Source organism: Macaca thibetana, chromosome 7 (genome assembly GCF_024542745.1).
Source record: "Macaca thibetana thibetana isolate TM-01 chromosome 7, ASM2454274v1, whole genome shotgun sequence".
Lineage (NCBI taxonomy): Eukaryota > Metazoa > Chordata > Mammalia > Primates > Cercopithecidae > Macaca > Macaca thibetana.
This window is the reverse complement of record NC_065584.1, coordinates 140240110-140257462: the sequence shown is the minus strand read 5'-3', so window position 1 is coordinate 140257462 and position 17353 is coordinate 140240110. Positions and strand designations below refer to the sequence as shown.

At 36.4% G+C, this 17353-nt stretch overlaps 1 protein-coding gene across 4 annotated transcripts in view; it reads left to right on the top strand.

The window, feature by feature from the left end:
• NEDD4 (NEDD4 E3 ubiquitin protein ligase) overlaps positions 1 to 17353 on the top strand; it is a 166907-nt gene that overhangs the window by 70015 nt on the left and 79539 nt on the right. For 2 of the 4 annotated variants that reach the window (XM_050799783.1, XM_050799782.1), the window contains exon 1: positions 1266 to 8583. The exons of the other annotated variants lie outside the window; for them this stretch is intronic. In XM_050799783.1, coding sequence (XP_050655740.1) covers positions 7036 to 8583 — 1548 coding nt within the window. In that variant the 5' untranslated portion in view covers positions 1266 to 7035. Of the gene's footprint in view, positions 1 to 1265; positions 8584 to 17353 lie in introns of those variants that run through there. 4 annotated transcript variants of the gene reach the window in all.

Below are 17353 nucleotides of genomic sequence, written 5' to 3'. Positions count from 1 at the left end.
CTTTTTTTTTAAAAAAAAAGTCTGTTTTTAGTGTTAAACTACATTCATGTTTTTTGCCCTCAAGAAATGATAATTATACTAGCAACTAAAGATATTGCCAATGAAATCTTTAATAAACATCATAGTAAGCAAAAGTACATTATTGCTGCCAAAGAAGACTATCACTGGCTGGCAATCTAATTTTTTTTTTTTGAGTTGGAGTCTCTCTCTGTTGCCAGGCGGGAGCACAGTGGCTTAGTCTCAGCTCACTGCAACCTCCGCCTCCAGGGTTCATGCAATTCCCCTGCCTCATCCTCCCTAGTAGCTGGGACCACAGGCGCATGCCACCACACCTGGCTAATTTTTTTGTATTTTAGTAGAGATGGGGTTTCACCATGTTGGCCAGGAGGGTCCTGATCTCCTGACCTCGTGATCCACCTGCCTCTGCCTCCCAAAGTGCTGGAATTACAGGCGTGAGCCGCCATGCCCAGCCTGGCAGTCTAATTTTTAAGGCTGAGTGACAGATGTTGCTGATTTGATTATCGAATATGGTTAGTTACGGAGCTATTTGTTTTCTGTGTTTTTGCTTTTTTTAAAAGAATATGGAATGTTTTCCTTTTTTCTCCCGTCTGTCTCTATAGATCTGTTTTCTTTTATTTATTATTATTTATTTTTGACAGAGTCGCACTCTGTTGCCTAGGCTGGAGTGCAGTGGCGCAATCTCAGGTCACTGCAACCTCTGCTTCCCGGGTTCAAGCAATTCTCCTGCCTCAGCCTTCTAAGTAGCTGGGATTACAGGCACCCGCCTCCTTGCCCAGCTTATTTTTGTATTTTTAGTAGAGATGGGGTTTCACCATGTTGGCCAGGCTGGTCCCTTCTAGATGGAAACAAATTAAACTTCATATTGGTGGAGTCTTGTGTGTGTTTTGTTTTTAAATCATGAAATATACATACAAAAAAGCCCACATAATATAAATATTTTAAATAAGACAAATATGTATATACATACACATTACTCAGCTTAAGAACTAGAACATTACCAAAATCTTTGAAACCCTCCCTAGATCCCTCCTTAGTAGCATCTCCTTTTCTTCCTCCACTAGTAGCCACTGTCCTCAATTTTGTGTTTGCCATTCTTTGCTTTTTAAGATACCTTTATCACATATATACACATATATACATATACATATATGTGTGTGTGTGTGTGTGTGTGTGTGTGTGTGTGTGTGTGTATCCCTAAAAAAGACATTGTTGTTGGCCAGGCATGGTTGCTCATGCCTGTAATCCCAGCACTTTGGGAGGCCGAGGCAGGTGGATCACCTGAGGTCAGGAGTTCAAGACTAGGCTGGCCAACATGGTGAAACTCTGTCTCTACTAAAAATACAAAAATTAGTCGGGCGTGATGGTGGGCACTTGTAGTCCCAGCTACTCGGGAGGCTGAGGTGGGAGACTTGCTCGAACCCAGGAGGCGGAGGTTGCAGTGAGCCAAGATCACACCATTGCACTCCAGCCTAGGTGACAAGAGCAAAACTCTATCTCCAAAAAACAAAAATCCACCTTGTTTATTTTGCATATTTTTTAATTTATAAAAATAGTATATCTCTGTAGGCATTCCTCTGATATGCTTTTTTGCTTAACGTTGTATTTGTGAGATCTGTGATGACACCTTTCAATGATGCATAATTTTCTATACTCTGAAAATATCATAATGCTATAATTTATGTATTTAACCTCCTTAATATTAGTGTTATTAGTGTTATTTCCAGTATGTTGCTCTTACCAACTGATAAACATTTTTATGTCTCCGTATGTACATGTCTGAGTGTATCTCTAAGAGATACGTTTTAGAGTTGAATTGCCAGATCATGGTATTACTGTTATTTTTCCTGTTGCCACTGATACCGATGTGAATTCTGCCTTATCATTGGGTGTATTATTGGTGAACTATTTTATTTGCGTTATTTGCATGTTGTCTACAAGGAGGGACAGCTCACATCTGTGCTTTCCACACAGATGTGGTCTGGTCTGTTTTCCTAGTAACTTTAGTATTGGTGTGACTCTTTCTTAATGGCCAGAACGGCTGTTTGTCAAACACTGATCAGCAAATTAACATTCCTTGAGCGTTTACTGTGTATATAATACTATAAAGTGCGTCATGATAGGTTGGAAGAAAAAAGCATTGCCTTTGATATTAACAGTTGGATATTTATAGATGGATAAATATGACAAATAAAATTTTTAAAACTTTTAACTAAAGGAAAAAAAACAAAATACATTAATCAAGATACTGTAACGCCTGTAATCCCAGCACTTTGGGAGGCTGAGGCGGGCGGATCAGGAGATGTTCCTGGGGTCAGGAGTTTGACACCAGCCTGGCCAACATGGTGAAACCCTGTCTCTACTAAAAATACAAAAATTAGCCAGGCATGATGGTGCACACCTGTAGTCCCGGCTACTCTGGAGGCTGAGGCATGAGAATTGCTTGAGCCCAGGAGGTGGAGGTTGCAGTGAGCTGAGATCACGCCGCTGCATTCCAGCCAGGACAACAGAGTGAGACTCCATTTTGGGGGGAAAAAAAAAGTTGTTATAGATCCCCACACTAAGGACTAAGAAATTCTATCATAATCCTGCATTTCTTTGGGGGCATTAGCTTGTAACCCTAAACAAATTATTCAGGCCTTCTAAAAATACCTTCTCACATTTGAAAAATGAGGACAACAGTATTTGCCCTGCCTATCTCATAAGCATGTTGTGAGGATAAAATGAGACAGTGACTATGAAAATACTTGGAAAATTCTTTATCATGATACAAATATAAAGTGTTATTTAACATTCATGGACATACACATTTGTAGCTGTCTGATATGGTATATTTTGTGTTAGCTAAGATACACCATTCAGTTTATCTACTGTGTTAGATGCTCTTCTATGCATGGGAAATACAGCTTTTCTCGAGAAACTTGGTTTACTAGCAAAACAAAGAGCCAAGATAATTAGAACAGGGTGGTGTGTGTCATTCTAGTCCGCTGATTTGTTGCTAGTCTCAGCAGGTAAGGGAGGTATAGAGATGACTTGAGATGTTATAGAAACTATAGCCATTGGTGGAGTAACATACCTGATTGTATAGCAACAAGTGATCTATGTTATTATAAATGTCATTCCATCTTTATTCTGCTGAGGCACTCACAACTAAATTTAAAATGTACCGTTCTCCTAGCAATTTCTCTTTGAAAATGGAGGGTGAAAAACACAAGTATAATATTAAGCAGAAACAACTTTAGTCATCTGGAAAACGTTTGCAATATAAGTGATATTTGCTTTCAAGAAAGAGTAGGCTTATATCATTGTTTTCCAGCCAATTTTAAGACTTGAGGGTTTTAAAATATAGTCGTTTCATTATGGTGATGGTAGTAGTGGTGGTGGCAATAATGACAGAACATTTCAGAATGATGTGCCTTAAAAAAATTCTACCCACCAATGCAAAAGTTAGCACTGTGTCACCAGTCTAAGACATACACCTGTACACATTCAGCCACCGGTTTTAGGAGCTGCCTGTATTCTGGGTGGAGACCTTGTGCTTCTCACATTTAGCAGTTGTATTAATGAAGGTTCTCCAGAGAAACAGAAACAATAGATTGTGTATATATTTTATGTATTATTTATTTTTCATACATTTTATATATGAAATTATGTGTAATATATGAATACATATATTTCCACACTATGTATGTATATAGTGAAGACTGCAATCTGAAATCTGCAGGGCAGGCCAGGAAGCTGAGAACTTAGGCAGGGATTCTACATTGTAGTCTTGAGGCAGAATTGCTTCTTCTTACAAAACCTGTGTTTGCTCTCAAAGCCCTTGACTGATTGGGTAAGACCCCCACACATTGTGGAGGGTAATGTGCAGTACTCAGAGTCTACTGATGTAAATGCTAATCATGTCTAAGTGTCTTCATAGCAATGTCTATACTGGTGTTTGACCAAACTACTGGGTACCATAACCTATCGAAGTTGATACATACAATTAACCGCCGCAGCTGACTTTGGCCTTCAAAGTTCAGTCAATGATTAAGATTACCCAGAGCCTATCCACACCATGTAGATAATTACATTATTTTCCGTGTAGATGATCAGTAACCAACAGCTCAGAATGTGGGGTTCTTAGCTTCAATCTGTTTCACTCCAGAATATGCAATTCTATGTAGGACGTGCATGGATTCTTTCCAGATGAGGGCTGCCATGTCCCTCCGGTTCTTCTACTCTTAAGGTTAGGGTTAACACTCCTGTTTGGTATTTGCTGGACTGAGGAACTACGTTTTATAGCAAGTTCCCCGATTTCCCATGCAACTGCTGTAATAGCAGTATAGATCCTATGTTCAGACCTCAGCCAGCAGTGCAAACTGTTCAGCCTCCCTAGAATTTCAACTCAGACTAGAGTGCTAGGAAGTGCATGTGATTCTCTTACCTTACTTTTCCTTGGCTGAGACCCTCTCTGTAAATTTTTCAAACGTCATTCCTTCTTGTTCACCTGCAGCGCTTTTTGATATTTCTTTAAAAGAAATATCAAAAAGCGGCTGGATCAACTTCAGCAACAACAACAAAAACCCTGAAAGAAAGCGTCAGACATTCAGAGTGCCTGTGGTGACACCATCTATCCATCCAGACTTCTCTCTGGTGTCTCTTGGTACTTACTTTGTGCCCAGGACAAGCTCAGGAGCCTCAGAAGAACCGTGTAGTTACGGTCCATGCCCTCCGGAAAGTTAAAATCTAGTTAGGGGACATGGAACTGATGCTTATAGTGAAGCTTATCAAAGAGAAGACATTTATCTGGCCAAATACTTGGAGCTCATTATTTTATATGTTAATAATCAGAGGAGCTTTTCTTATTTCCAGGAAGTTGTAGGCCACAGGCACGAACAATTAGATCTCATTGATTAGCCTATTAGAAGGGATTCATTCTTTGAGTTATTAGACCCCACACTTAATCCCAGAAAGCAAGCTGAAGTCATTTGAAGGCAGAGTAAAACAGGACTCCTCCTTATTTAAAAGAAAAAGATGTTAAGGGAATATTGACTGAAGTCTGTAAAATCTTAAAGGAGATAGGTTATACAAAACCAAAATCACATCATAATTGTATTACTAAATTTCCAATTATTGTACACATTTGAAAACACAATGCTGTTTCATTCTAGTCAAATATAATTCAATAAATTTCCATAATTCTATTTTGTTGTGTCTTAATTGATTAAATATCTGTTTAGAAAATTCTGATCGAAAACAGATGTATCTTAAGCAGTTTTTTTAAAACAAAGTATATGTTTTACATATTTGCTTTTACTTAGGAAAAAAAACTTACTTAGAAAAATACAACTTGGGTGTAGTAGCATGTGGTATAAACAACGGAACTATTTTACCTTTTACTTTCCTATGAATGAGCCAGTATATATTTATTACTGGAGTTCCAGCTATAAAATTTAGGTAAGGGGTTTAAATATACCCTAGAGTATTATTTAAAAATAAATTTGTTTCTTTCAAATAGAATACCAACCTTGGTCTATGGCATTTGGGAGAGAAATTAAAATATTAAATTTTTATTACCCAGTAAACTGAAAATAAAGGTTAAATAAATACAAAGCAGAAAAAATATATACAAAATCACAACCTCTAAAAGGACAAACAGTCCACTGTTCTCTACTGTGGAAGCTTTATCAGCACTGCTGAGTAATTCCACCTCTAGGGCAGGGCTAGCTCTCAAAAATGTAAACAAGTATGTACTTTGTTTATATAAAGAAATGTACAGCTTGGTTTGTATTTCTTTATAGATATCAAACAGCTAAATGGATTGTTTCAAAGCACCAGCAGGGGCCAGCAAAGAGCTCTTAGAGTTTTTCAGAACAGAATTGGCATTGAGATATGTTTATTTGATGTGTTAAATCCTTTTTAGACTTCTTTACTTACCACAACACTCTGTTAAGTGAATGAATTGCAGAGACAGTGGAATAAAATATCCTATGTGTTCAAACTATCTTGGGGTATAGTTTTCTTTTTTCTAATCTGCATATATTTTTATTGGAATGTTTGCTTAGGCTATTTCTTGGCAGAGTTTTAATAGTCAAAATATAAATGGCATCATTTAAAGACTGTTCTATTTGGCTGGAAAAGGCCTTAAAATTACAGGAGAAAATGCTTAGTGACAGCTTCTCTTAAACTTTTTTTCTCGAACCTATGCTTCAGTTTTGCAATGGTATTACTAGGTTAATTTTGTAGTTCTGTCCTTAAGCTTTCACTTTTTATGTAATTAGCACTTTAGAAGCTAAAATATGTATCTGTTTGATGTAGTGCTAAAGTTTTAATTCATCCTAAAGTTTTGGTATTTCCAAATTTACAGAACTGTTTGAATTCACAAATTAAAAAAAAAAATGAACAGTCCCTATATTAACTAACTTGACTAGATTCCTAGTATGACTACTATTTGGAAATTCAATCTTTGATTTGATACTTAATTACATGGGGTTTCGTTCCTACCAACTTCCTGTAATTCTATACCTATGGGTAAAAATATTAGTGGTCAAAGTTGGCTGGAGAAAGTATAGGCACTGCGATTCACATAGTTAAATGTTCATTTAGTAGAGCTGGGGTGAAAAAATACTGTTTCAACATGAAATGTTAGAAGATTGTTGTTCTTGTGTTACTCATTCATGCAAATTGGAGAAGGTATAATTGAAACAAGGTTGGCTGTGTTTGAGTCAGTGTGCTGCAGCTGAGCTCAGCTTAAAGGTCGCTGGAAATCAAGTGCTTTGTAAGTGAAGGCATTTTGACTACAAGCGATTCAAGACATTTTGGAAACGTCAGTCTCTGGAATGGGTCGTCTTTTTCTTCCTATGATATCTGGTATCTAATGTTTTACTTAGGATAAAGACTACTACTTAATAGCTCTTTTAGGCACCACAAATGATTTTTTCTTTTGATGCAGTGCAGCTGCTTCTAGCCTGTCTACGGACAGAGATCTTTGTTATGACTTTCAGCCCTTAACATGTTTGGAAATGAGAACAAATGGCACAAAGCTTACGATTGCACTTTGCAGCCAGAAGAAGCAATACTTACCCTTTGTCAGAAACCTCCGGAGATGACTTGGATAGCCATGTTCACATGTGCTTCAAGAGACCAACACGGATTTCAGCGTCTAACGTTGTTCAAATGAAGCTGACTCCCAGACAGACTGCACTAGCTCCGTTAATAAAGGAAAACGTTCAGTCTCAAGAAAGATCGTCTGTTCCCTCATCTGAAAATGTTAATAAAAAGAGCAGCTGTCTACAGATTTCACTACAGCCAACAAGGTACAGTGGATATCTTCAGTCTAGCAATGTCTTAGCTGATAGTGAGGATGCTTCATTTACTTGTATCTTGAAGGATGGTATTTACAGCAGTGCTGTGGTCGATAGTGAATTGAATGCAGTGAATGATGGTAACCTTGTAAGCAGTCCAGCCATTTGTAGTGGTAGCCTTAGTAACTTTTCAACCAGTGATAATGGATCTTACAGCAGCAACGGTAGTGATTTCGGGTCATGCGCAAGTATCACAAGTGGAGGTTCATACACTAACAGTGTCATCAGTGACAGTAGTAGTTATACGTTGCCACCAAGTGATGATACTTTTTTGGGTGGAAACTTACCTTCTGACAGCACCTCCAGTGGAATTGTGCCAAACAGGAATACTACTCCATGTGAAATTTTTTCGAGAAGTACAAGTACAGATCCTTTTGTCCAGGATGACTTGGAACATGGATTAGAGATTATGAAATTGCCAGTGAGCAGGAACACAAAAATTCCACTAAAACGTTGCTCCTCCTTAGTCATTTTTCCTAGGAGTCCTTCAAATACCCCACCGACTTCTCCAACAAGTCCATGTACTCTTCTGAGCAAAGGATCCTATCAAACTTCACACCAGTTTATTATTTCTCCTAGTGAAATTGCACATAATGAGGATGGCACTGGTGCTAAAGGATTTCTTTCAACAGCTGTCAATGGACTTCGGTTATCTAAAACAATTTGTACCCCCGGAGAAGTAAGAGACATACGTCCGCTTCACAGGAAGGGCTCGTTACAGAAGAAAATTGTTCTTTCGAATAATACTCCCAAACAGACTGTCTGTGAAAAGTCATCTGAAGGATATTCTTGTGTTTCAGTGCATTTCACCCAACAAAAAACAACTACATTAGATTGTGAAACAACAAATGGTGATTGTAAACCAGAAATGTCAGAAATTAAGCTTAATTCTGATTCAGAGTATATTAAGCTCACGCATAGGACATCTGCATGTTTGCCATCCTCCCAAAACGTAGATTATCAAATAAATATCAATGGAGAATTGGAAAGACCAAATTCACAGATGAACAAAAACCATGGTATTTTACAAAGAAGTATTTCATTGGGAGGAGCTTATCCAAATATTTCCTGTCTATCCAGCCTTAAGCACAATTGTTCTAAAGGGGGACCATCTCAGTTACTCATAAAGTTTGCATCTGGAAATGAAGGTAAAGTGGATAATTTATCAAGAGACAGCAACAGAGATTGCACAAATGAACTGTCTAATTCTTGCAAGGTAAGTTTCCTTTGATCTTGGTAAATATTAATTTATACAAGAATAACTTAATGAAATATTTGGAGAAAATTTATTGTTATAACCAAGCAGTTTTATATATTTTCCTGGTCCTTAGCTAGCAGTACTTTGTAGTCATAAATTTTATATTTGTAAATCTGAAGAACCCTATGTATAGTTTTTTACTGTATTTGTTATTTTACCAGTGTACAAAATGTGTATTTTTAAAAATCTTCCGAAGTGATTTAAGCTGTAAAACTTTTCTACAACATAAAAACAAACTTTGAGTAACAGTCTATTTCATAAGATTTTATCTTGGTATCTTTTTCCTTTAAATGGTATATTATTCTATTTTGTAGCTCAGTATTTTATTCCTATTTTCAAAATCATCATTTTGCTTTCTCCTCTTCTTAATCATTATGAAATAGAGTAAAATTTAGAATGCTTATTTAAAGCATTAAACAAATACCCATATCAAAGTGTGAAGATCTTGTTATAAATTATCATAGAGGAACTGTATCTCTAAAATACATGTATTGATAAGATCATTCATAAAAACTATTATGCTGCATGTTTAAAGCAGAGGAAAAATAAATGGCATTTGCATTTGTATATACCCTTAACTATGGAATTTTGTTTCCACCCTATTTTTCTTGAGCCACGAGTTAATACTGCCTTCTAAAATGTAACTCACTCACTCAACAATATTGAATTCTAAGTTTTAATATTTTTGAATTTGGTTTAAATTGCTAGGCATTTCCCACAATTTTCTATTTACCTTTTCATTTTTGACAATTCAACTTTATTATATTAGTAATTTAACTCTTGAATCTTAGCCAAAAGTTCTTTATGTAATTTGGCCTTTCCAAAGTACTTAAAATGGTTTGAACTGAAATAGAATTTTAAAATTTCTGTATTTGGAATGTTTTGCCAGATTCCAAGAAATTTAAAAAATTTTCTAACTAAAGCAATTTTTACATGACAGTACATAATTGTTTGGGGGGAAAAAACCTTATCTGTTTATCTGTGTTTTTGTAACATCCAGTATGTTTATTAAAGATTAAAACAAAAAATCTTCTGGATAAGTAGCTTTAGGTGAATAAAATAGTAATTGCTAGTTTATTTTCTGTCTTCTGAAATCTGGTAAATATAACAATTGTTACCAATGCCCAGATGTTAATATAAGCCACTACTTTACTAGGATAAAAAAAGATCAGATTTCAGATTCTGATCTATATTTTACAATTTTTAATTCCATTTAGGAAACTTTTCTAAAACCAGCTTTTAGGAGATTATAATCCAATCAACTATTTTTCTTCCTAAAAGGAAGAAATGAAATGGCACTGAGAAGAAACATTAATACTATGCTAATTGAATTAATGTTACTTATAAATTTCTTTTACACGTAATGAAATAATTAACCTGAAAGGAATAATTCATGTATAAATATTTGTAGAAATACCTTAAAATAGTTTATTTTATGGTAATAATTATAGTTTGTTGTGGATGCTTTTGAGAAGAGTATTTTAAATGTGTTTTTTAATGAAATGTGGATCAAATGCCTTTTGCATTGTTAAAAATATCCATTGTTACTGGTTTTATTTATGCTTAGGTAAGCTAACTTAAATATTTTTTGTGACAATCAAATGTATAACTTTGTGCAGATTCTATCTTTTGGTAGATTATTGGATTATAAAGTAGTTCAGAAGTGTGCAGTTTGCTGGAGATTTAAATTGTCCCCCTTTTAATGTTTATTAGACTTCTCTTTATAAAAGCATTGTAAACCATACAGTGACAGTTAAATTTAATTTATACTATATCTAAATAGATCTAATTGATAAATCAAGGCTTGTTTTATGAAGAAGATTCTACTGTTGCTTTTTCTAAATATAGTAGTGGCAACAATGATGGGTTTTAGAAATAATCCTGTGTTTATCAATAATTATATATTAATCTAATTATAGTGGTATATTGTAACTCATTTATAAATAAACAGCTCCCAAAATATTTCCCATGACTCCAGTTAGTCTGGGTTAGTATTCTGATATGCTGAGTCTGGATTCACATTTAACAAGTTGATATTAGAGTAGCATTTGGTAATGTCAGCTATCTGTACTGAGCAGTGGTGAAATTAAATCACTGCTTTGGTCAGAGACCCTGGTTTCTAAAGCACTGAGAGTCTACACATTCTTTTCTTATATGTTTAGCTACCAGTCTCTAGCAGTATAAGATTGAGTTTCTAGCTTTCTATAATCAACAGCTCATTAATGACTGAGTTTTTAAATCTAGTGAGAACTTTTACCTGTATCTAGGACACTGTGTGTGTTCTGTGTTTACAACTTAGAGTGAAGATGAGACTTTGTAGTCTGTCTGCATAATGTTTATTTCAGGCATAGCAAACAACATAACAGTGACTGGCATATGTTTATTATGTATGCCTTTTGAAATACAATATTACTTTTGTAAAGGCTATATAATGACTTTTGATCTGAAAATAAATATTTGATATTTTAACAGTATGTGTAATATTTTGGCAGTTCAATCAAGAAGCAGGTTAAGGAACTAAGGTACTACGTATACAGTTATAAAAATGATTGCTATTCAGATTTCTAAATCTGTATAGTAGTTAGTTTTCTCTACTGTTATTTTATTTCCCCCATCTGTTATGTTCTGAATCTGCTGTGTTATGTTGTTAGGATGCTCAGAGATTTCAGTACCCTATTATTTAATGTGCATTAGCGTTTTGCCCAAGCTTGAATGTCTTCCATTCTTTGCTTATATTCATATTTTCATTAGAATTAGTTTTTACATTTTTTTCTTTTTGTTATAAAAGTTTTTGTTCATTATCTGTAACTTAATCCTAAATAGGTAAATTGCTACTATTCTAGTATAGTAGAACTGTAATAAACTTATGTCTCAATTATTTCAAAGCCTTTAACACTGATCTCAAGATTATACATTTCAGTATTTTCTTATTTAATTGTTCTTCCTAAAATAGATGTTTTAAATATATACTTACTTTAATGTTCCGTTATTTTCCAGTCCCTATTTTACTAAATTTAGCAGAATATTTAGAGAGATTTGGTTAAATTTATTTTGAGGAGCACTTATAAAAACCAATGTAATTTATAAATATTCTAAAATGTGATGCCGTAATGTTAATGACTAGTTTTAGAAAGTTGGTGAAAAATGTATATTTGTACATGTATATTTCTTAGAACTGAGGAATCATTAATTTCAGACAGGTTCAGAGTGCTGAGTTGTTTGCTTGAAAATATTTTGTTTTCTCTGTAGATGTGTCTTGTTTAATTCATCCAGTACACATTTGAGTGCCAGGCCCTGTCCCAAGCACTGAGAATAAAAGATGAGTAAAATACAGTCTCTATTTAGGGGCCCTCCCATTCTAGTAATAGGGACATGCTGGTAAACATAAAAATTTTCAGTCTAATATGTGATGTGCTAAATAGAGGTGTGTATGAAAAAGTAGAAAGATGTGACATTATTGATCTGGAGAGAGGACCTGGTTGGTAGAGGAAGGTTTTCCAGAGGAGGTGACATTTGAACCGAGTCTTGATAGGTAAACTAGAGTTCATCAGACAGAGAAATCAAAGAGATTCTAGGGCAGGGATTCCCCATCTCAGCATTATTATATTGGGCTGGACACTTTTGTAGTGGGGGCTGTCCTGTGCACTGTAGGATATTTAACAGCATCCCTGGCCTCCACCCACTAAATGCTAGTAACACCCCTTTCTCCCAGTGTGACAATCAAAAAGTGTCCCCAGACATTGCCAGATGTCCCCTAGGGGCAAAATTGTGCCCTGTTGAGAATCACTGCTGTAGGTGTCAGCAGCAGCATATGCAAGACTAGAGATGTGAAAGAATCTCACACTGTAAATAGTCCAGTGGGGCTCAAGCATAGGGTAGCTTGGGGATGTGGGAAGAGGTGATCTGTCAGAGTGGGTCAGAGTCGATTAGGCCTGGTGCTTCATGCTGAAGACAAAGAAGGTGGTCTTCTGCTGAGAGTCAGTAGTTGGGCAATGGAAGTCTTTATTTGAGAGTGTGAAGTGCTCTCTTTAAGGTTTTTAGAAGATAATTTTTCATGGTTTCATGGATTATAAATGAATTTAAGTTTTCCTAACTTGGATGACTGGGTTAACAGTGATGTTATGAACTAAGATGAAGAACTCAGGAGAGGGGCCAGATTGGGAGGGTGAAGAAGAAATCACAAATTAAGTTTATGTGCTTCAGAGGCTGCCCTGGTGGTGCTGCTTTCAAGTAGGGCAGTTGGAGATACAGGACCAAGGCTCAGGAGAGAGGTGAGAGTTGGAAATGTAGATTGGGAGTTAGGAGTACAGTCAAAGCCTCAGGTAAGGATGAACATGTTAGGGAAGGTATACATGAGATGGGAAGGGAAGATAAATTATAATTCTGGGGACTACCAACTTTGGCGAGGTGGTAGAAGAGGGCATACAGAGGAGACTAAGGAAGAACCACACAGAGGCCAAGAGAACATGGAGGCGTGGAGAGCATGGAGGTGTGGAGGCATGGAAGCATGAGTGAAAGATGAGGGAAGGAGGACAGCAGACAGTACCACAGAGAACAGAAGTATCTGCTGGATGTGGCAGTTAGAAGGTCTGTTAGCAAGAGTAGGCTCAGGAGAATGCAGGGTTAAAAGCCAGATTGAAGAAAGAATGAAACAGATAAGGAAGCAGAAACAGCCAGTGTAGGTTGCTTGCTCGGTGTCATAAAATTAGCATGAGATAGCATAGGCAAGGTATATATTTAGTGATTGTTATACAGAAGGCATATGTGAAGTAGATATAAGATATATAAGACAAACTCCCTCTCTACAGGGAGAGTACAGTCTCTTTTTCCTGGAGAAAAACATAAATGTTACAGTCTTCTGTTCTTTTACCTTGGAACTATAGAATAAGCAAGTATGATCAGTGAAAACTGAAATGGAGATTCAGCAATATCAAATGAACGAAACAGAAAATTACAAGTTAAAACTTGAAATCATTTACGAATATTCATAACTCATTTTGGACAGCGTTAGTCTAACTTTCTCAGTCCCCTGTCTACCACCAAAAATAAGACAAAACAAAATAGAGCTTCCATGTAGAAAACAAGTCAAGGTTTTAAGGCCTATTCCCAGAAACTACTTGGAGAATAGGCAATTCTGTCTATTTTGCTGGCTTCTTCTAGGCTATGGAGCCTACCATGTGCTAGCTGTTGTGAGGCCTCACCCGTTTGTATCCACTCTCCCTTTACATCACAGGTGACAGGGAAATAAGACAGACCAGGAGAAGCCAGGACAAGAGCCTTTGTAGGCTGAAGGGGCTTGGCAGAGTCTCTGGGTGAGACCAGGCGATGTGTTGAGGTCAGGAAGGTGGTTAGCAGAAGGAGCAAATGAGTGCTGAGAAAGGGAACCAATTGTCTTGTCAGCATATCCTGGAAATAATCCAAAGTATTGCTCACACGTCTGGTTCAGTATCCTTTGTTCCTTGTGTAAAATTGGAAGACTGTGGTCAGATGAAGACAGATACTTAGAGATATAATCATTTCAAAACAAGGGGTGAGCACATCTGTCCCAGTTCAATGAGATGTTTTGGGAAGGACTCAACATGGGAACAGTTGTTGAAAAGCAATTTTACCCACACTAAGATTGAAGCGAACTGTTGGGATACAACAAGAACAGCAGACCTGAGGGCTTAGACAAGCAACCAGCTAGTGTATATGTGTAGCTCGATTCATGGGTGAGTCACAGCAAAGAACACCTTGAACAAGTAAGTAAATTCATGGCATTTCTAGTTAGGCTCGAGGATGTCTGTTGGGGGAGAAGAGCGTAGGCCTTCTCTTGACTTAGAGGTATTATAAAACCATAACACTATGAAACATTTTTATTACCTTAGTAGTAAAATACATTACCCAAGCAAGATATTGATTATATAGTAGACCATGTCTTTAAATTCAGTTATAACTAAACTTAGTTAAGTATAGATATACCTGAAGTTAAGTACAGATATACCTAAAATAATATTATCCTGAATTGCTTCCTTTTATTTACTTTTTCTCTCAATTTTTTTTTTTTTTTTTATGATGAGGTCTCATTTTGTTATACAAGCTGGATTTGAACTCCTGGGCTAAAGCAATCCTCTTGCCTCAGCTTCCTGTGTAGCTGGGACTACAGGTGTACTGCTGTGTCCAACTTGTAGGCTGCCCTCTAATGCTTTATTAAGGAATTAGAGAATGGCTTATTAAGATGTCAGCAGGACCAGTGATTTTTAAATTCTCATGTGCATGTAAATAACATGGCGATCTTATTAAAATGCAGATTCTGGTTCAGGTTCAGTAGGTCTCAGAGTGGGAGCCTGAGATTTCTGTATTTCTAACAGATTGTACCAATGCTGCTAATTCCCCAGACACACTTTGAGAAGTAAGTCTTAAGGCCATTCTTTGATGTGAACAATAATACAGTTCAAAGTCGAAATATCCATTGAGTCCCTGAAATGCCATTATTGTGGCCATTATCATGAGTAATTCATTAAAAACATATCAATAATACTTCAGATACTAAATGCACATGCAGCAGAAAAAAAGTTAAAGGTGGAGATATGGCAATAGGTAGGCAAATGTAAATTGACTAGAATTGATTAGAGAAGGATTCTGGAGAATGGATTAAGCAAATCTTTTCTGGGCTCAGATTTGCTAGAATACAGTTCCCTAGTATAGAGAATAATGACTAGCTCAAAATAGACACTTAATAGATATTTATTAAATTAATGAATAAAGCCAGGGACCCTTTGGAATGGGGTAGAGATGACTGCAGAATCCTGATAGGTGAGGATGACTACACAGCCTTGCACAAACAGATAACCAAACTAGGATATTTGAGTGGTGACTGTGATGATGAGTGGGAGCTACGTGATACTTCATCCTTTGCATGGAAGAGTGGCACTCTTAAATGAATACCTTGTCCCTGGGGTGAATGCCAGTGGAATATTATGATCGTGACTCAAGGATTAGTTTCCACAGTGAAGTCTGATTCATAGCCTACATATTCCACTAACTGGTATGGTATAACTGTGTGTCTGGATAGAGGCTCAGATCAAGTTTTCTGAAAAGAAGGTTGAATGGACAGAGATCTTTAAGGGTATTCAGACAAAGGCCATTCGACTAGCTTTCTTTCAGTTTATCATTGTTTTATAAAATGACTTCCCTCTAGACTTCATGTAAGAGCTGGGATTCTCAGACTAGTTCCTGGAGTTTTAAGTAACTGTTTCAGCTAAGAATGACCTTTACTTTTGTGACAAGGCTGAAAGACTGAACCCTCTTAAAGAGTCACAGAGCTTACTGGAAACTCAAGTCGCCTTCAAAGCAAATGAGTTTAACAAGTATTTATCAAAAATAGAATATGTGCCTGCCATAAGTGGCAAATATTCTTCCTGGATTTGAAGAGGTTATAATTGAAGTGAGAAAACAGCATAATCCATTGAAAACAACTGGAGAACAATATAGTATAACATATAATAATGTTTATATACCTACTTCATGCAGGTGAACACCTAAACATTGAGATATATGATTGCCCATATGATTTTTAATTAATTTTTAACTTTTATCAAGGTAACACATGTGCCTATCTTAAAAGTCAGATATTATTTCTTTGAAGATTTTCTGTCTTTTTCTCCATATTCTCTCTTCCTAGAATTCCTGTTTGCCAAAGTTTGTACTTCCTGGATTGACCTTAAAATTTTCTTTTCTCTCCTGTTTTCTGTTTCTTTGCCTCCTTAATCTACTTCTTGGAAGATTTCTTCCAAGTTTTCCCCTTTCTTTAATTTTAAAATTTTGTTTACTTTTTATTCTCTCTCTCTTTTTTTTTTTTTTTTTTTTTTGAGACAGTCTGACTCTGTCGCCCAGACTGGAGTATAGTGCCGTGATCTTGGCTCACTGCAACCTCCGCCTCCCGGGTTCAAGCGATTCCCATACCTCGGCCTCCTGAGCAGCTGGGATTACAGCTACGCGCTGCCATGCCTGGCTGATTTTTGTATTTTTAGTAGAGATGAGGTTTCACCATGTTGGCCAGGCTGGTCTTGAACCCCTGACCTCAAGTGATCCACTGCCTAAGCCTCCCAAAGTGTTGAGATTATGGACGTGAGCAACCGTGCCCAGCCTAAAACTTTATTTTTAATTTATAAAATTCTTGTTTCTGATTTTTTCCTATTCCTAATGTCCTGCTTGTTTTATGAATATAATCTCTTATTTCTCTGAGAATATTTTACTTCGGATTTGGTTTATTTTCTTTCTTAAGTTTTGTTTCAGGTCCTATGTCGTCTCTGGTTCCTTTTAATCCCTTTGCTGTTGTTATTACTATTTCTCTTTATTACTGGACATTTTCCTGCAGGTATCTGTTGTTCATGTTTGAGAGTAAGTCGCTATGAAGTTGCCTGGAGGTTCTATAATTATGTTGGGCTTTTCAACTGGTGGGTTCCACTGTTGGGAAACCCCCCAATTATTAGTGTCTTCTCTCTGAGGTCAATTTGTTTCTCCAGAGAAGAAACTTCTAATGATTGCCCAGTTATGTTTTACAGCCATGGTTAGTGACAAATCAAGAGTGAAAGTGATTCCTTTACATAAGTTCTGCAACTGAGCGAATTCCAGGTAAAATATGTCTTAAAAGTGATATTTACTTACAAAATTCTTACCGTGCTGATGGTAATTTCATTCATTTGCAGTAAATGAGATACCTGATTTTCTTTTCTTTCTTTTTTTT